Here is a 1,380-nt window from a genome sequence, read left to right as displayed (position 1 = left end):
TACACACACACACACACACACATATATATATACATACACACACACACACACACATATATATATATACATACACACACACACACACACACACATATATATATATATATATACTCAAAATTCATACATACAATCCTACTCATATACACGACCACCAGTAGAACCACCCCCCCCCCAAACCCCAAACCACCACACCCCACACACCTTCGCGGGTGATGAGGGGACGGAGCCTCTGGTGCTCTCGTCCATAATCAGCGCAGCCATATGACTGCTGACCGTTGTGATGGCGTTGTGCGTGCCTCCGCGTGAGAACATCACCTCTTCTGTGGAGTCGGGCCTGGGCCGAGGGATCACAATCTCCGCCGCACCAAAACGGGACGCATCCCTGCAGGGGTTGGGGGGTTAGGGGTATAGGGTTTTATTTTGGAGTTGAACGATTTAGGCCTGGGCCAAAATATCACAATTTTAGCCGCACTACTCTGTATATGTTCCTAGGGGTTTGGGGGTTTAGCGCAAAAGGGTTTAGGGGTGCAACGTATTGCATCTGAAGGCCCTAAGTCCGGGCCAAGACCTGTCGAGCGGAGAAGATAGAGTCCACAGTCACACATTGTATACCCGGGGGGTGGTAGGTAAACGAATACAGGGGGGTAGGCGGCTTCACTACATTGTAGTGTGTAGATGCAGTGCATGGGAATGTGCCTAAAACGTTAGTTGGCTCGTACTCGTGTACTTGTGTTTCGTACATTGTAGTGTGTGGGTGCAGTGCATAGGAATGTGCCTAAAACGTTAATTGGCTCGTACTCGTGTACTTGTAGCATGGGAATGTGCTCAATCGAGCCGTACTCGAGGCTGGAGCTAGGCCCGAATATGGTCTATGCGCGTCGGTGTTTACATTCACTCACATATTGATGTTGGTAACTTAATCTTAAATGGGCCGCACTTGTGTGGGTGTGGTGTAACTCGGACGAGTGACTGCTAAGGAGTTAGTGGTAGGTAGGTGGATCACGCACATGTCTCTGTAGCCGAAACAAGCCAACATCAGGTGGGGATGAGGGGCCAAGACTGATTTGGTCAAAGAAGGATACATGTACCAGATACAAACTCAGCTAATATATATATATATATATATATATATATATTGATATATACATATACGTACACATACACATACATATACACATACACATAACTCGCACGCATACGCGCACGCACACACAACACAACACAACACAACACAAAACAAACACAAAAACAAACGCACACACACACACACACACACACACATATATATATATATCACACACTCTACCAACCAACCATCATTCAGCAGGTGTACACTTACTCGTCGTGTGAGGGTTGTGATATCTTGCGCGGCCGTTGTAT

General features: G+C 46.7%; 1 protein-coding gene across 1 annotated transcript; it reads right to left on the bottom strand.

The window, feature by feature from the left end:
- Positions 1 to 201: 201 nt before the first annotated feature.
- SARC_12807 (hypothetical protein) lies at positions 202 to 382 on the bottom strand (the record flags this gene model as incomplete). The annotated part of the gene is made up of 1 exon (XM_014293080.1): positions 202 to 382. A coding segment is annotated over one exon (181 nt), but the record flags the coding sequence as incomplete, so codon positions are not given.
- Positions 383 to 1,380: the final 998 nt, after the last annotated feature.

Source organism: Sphaeroforma arctica (assembly GCF_001186125.1).
Source record: "Sphaeroforma arctica JP610 unplaced genomic scaffold supercont1.2605, whole genome shotgun sequence".
NCBI classification, from domain to species: Eukaryota; class Ichthyosporea; order Ichthyophonida; genus Sphaeroforma; species Sphaeroforma arctica.
Note: the sequence above shows the minus strand (reverse complement) of the source record. Positions and strands in the feature narration are given on the sequence as shown.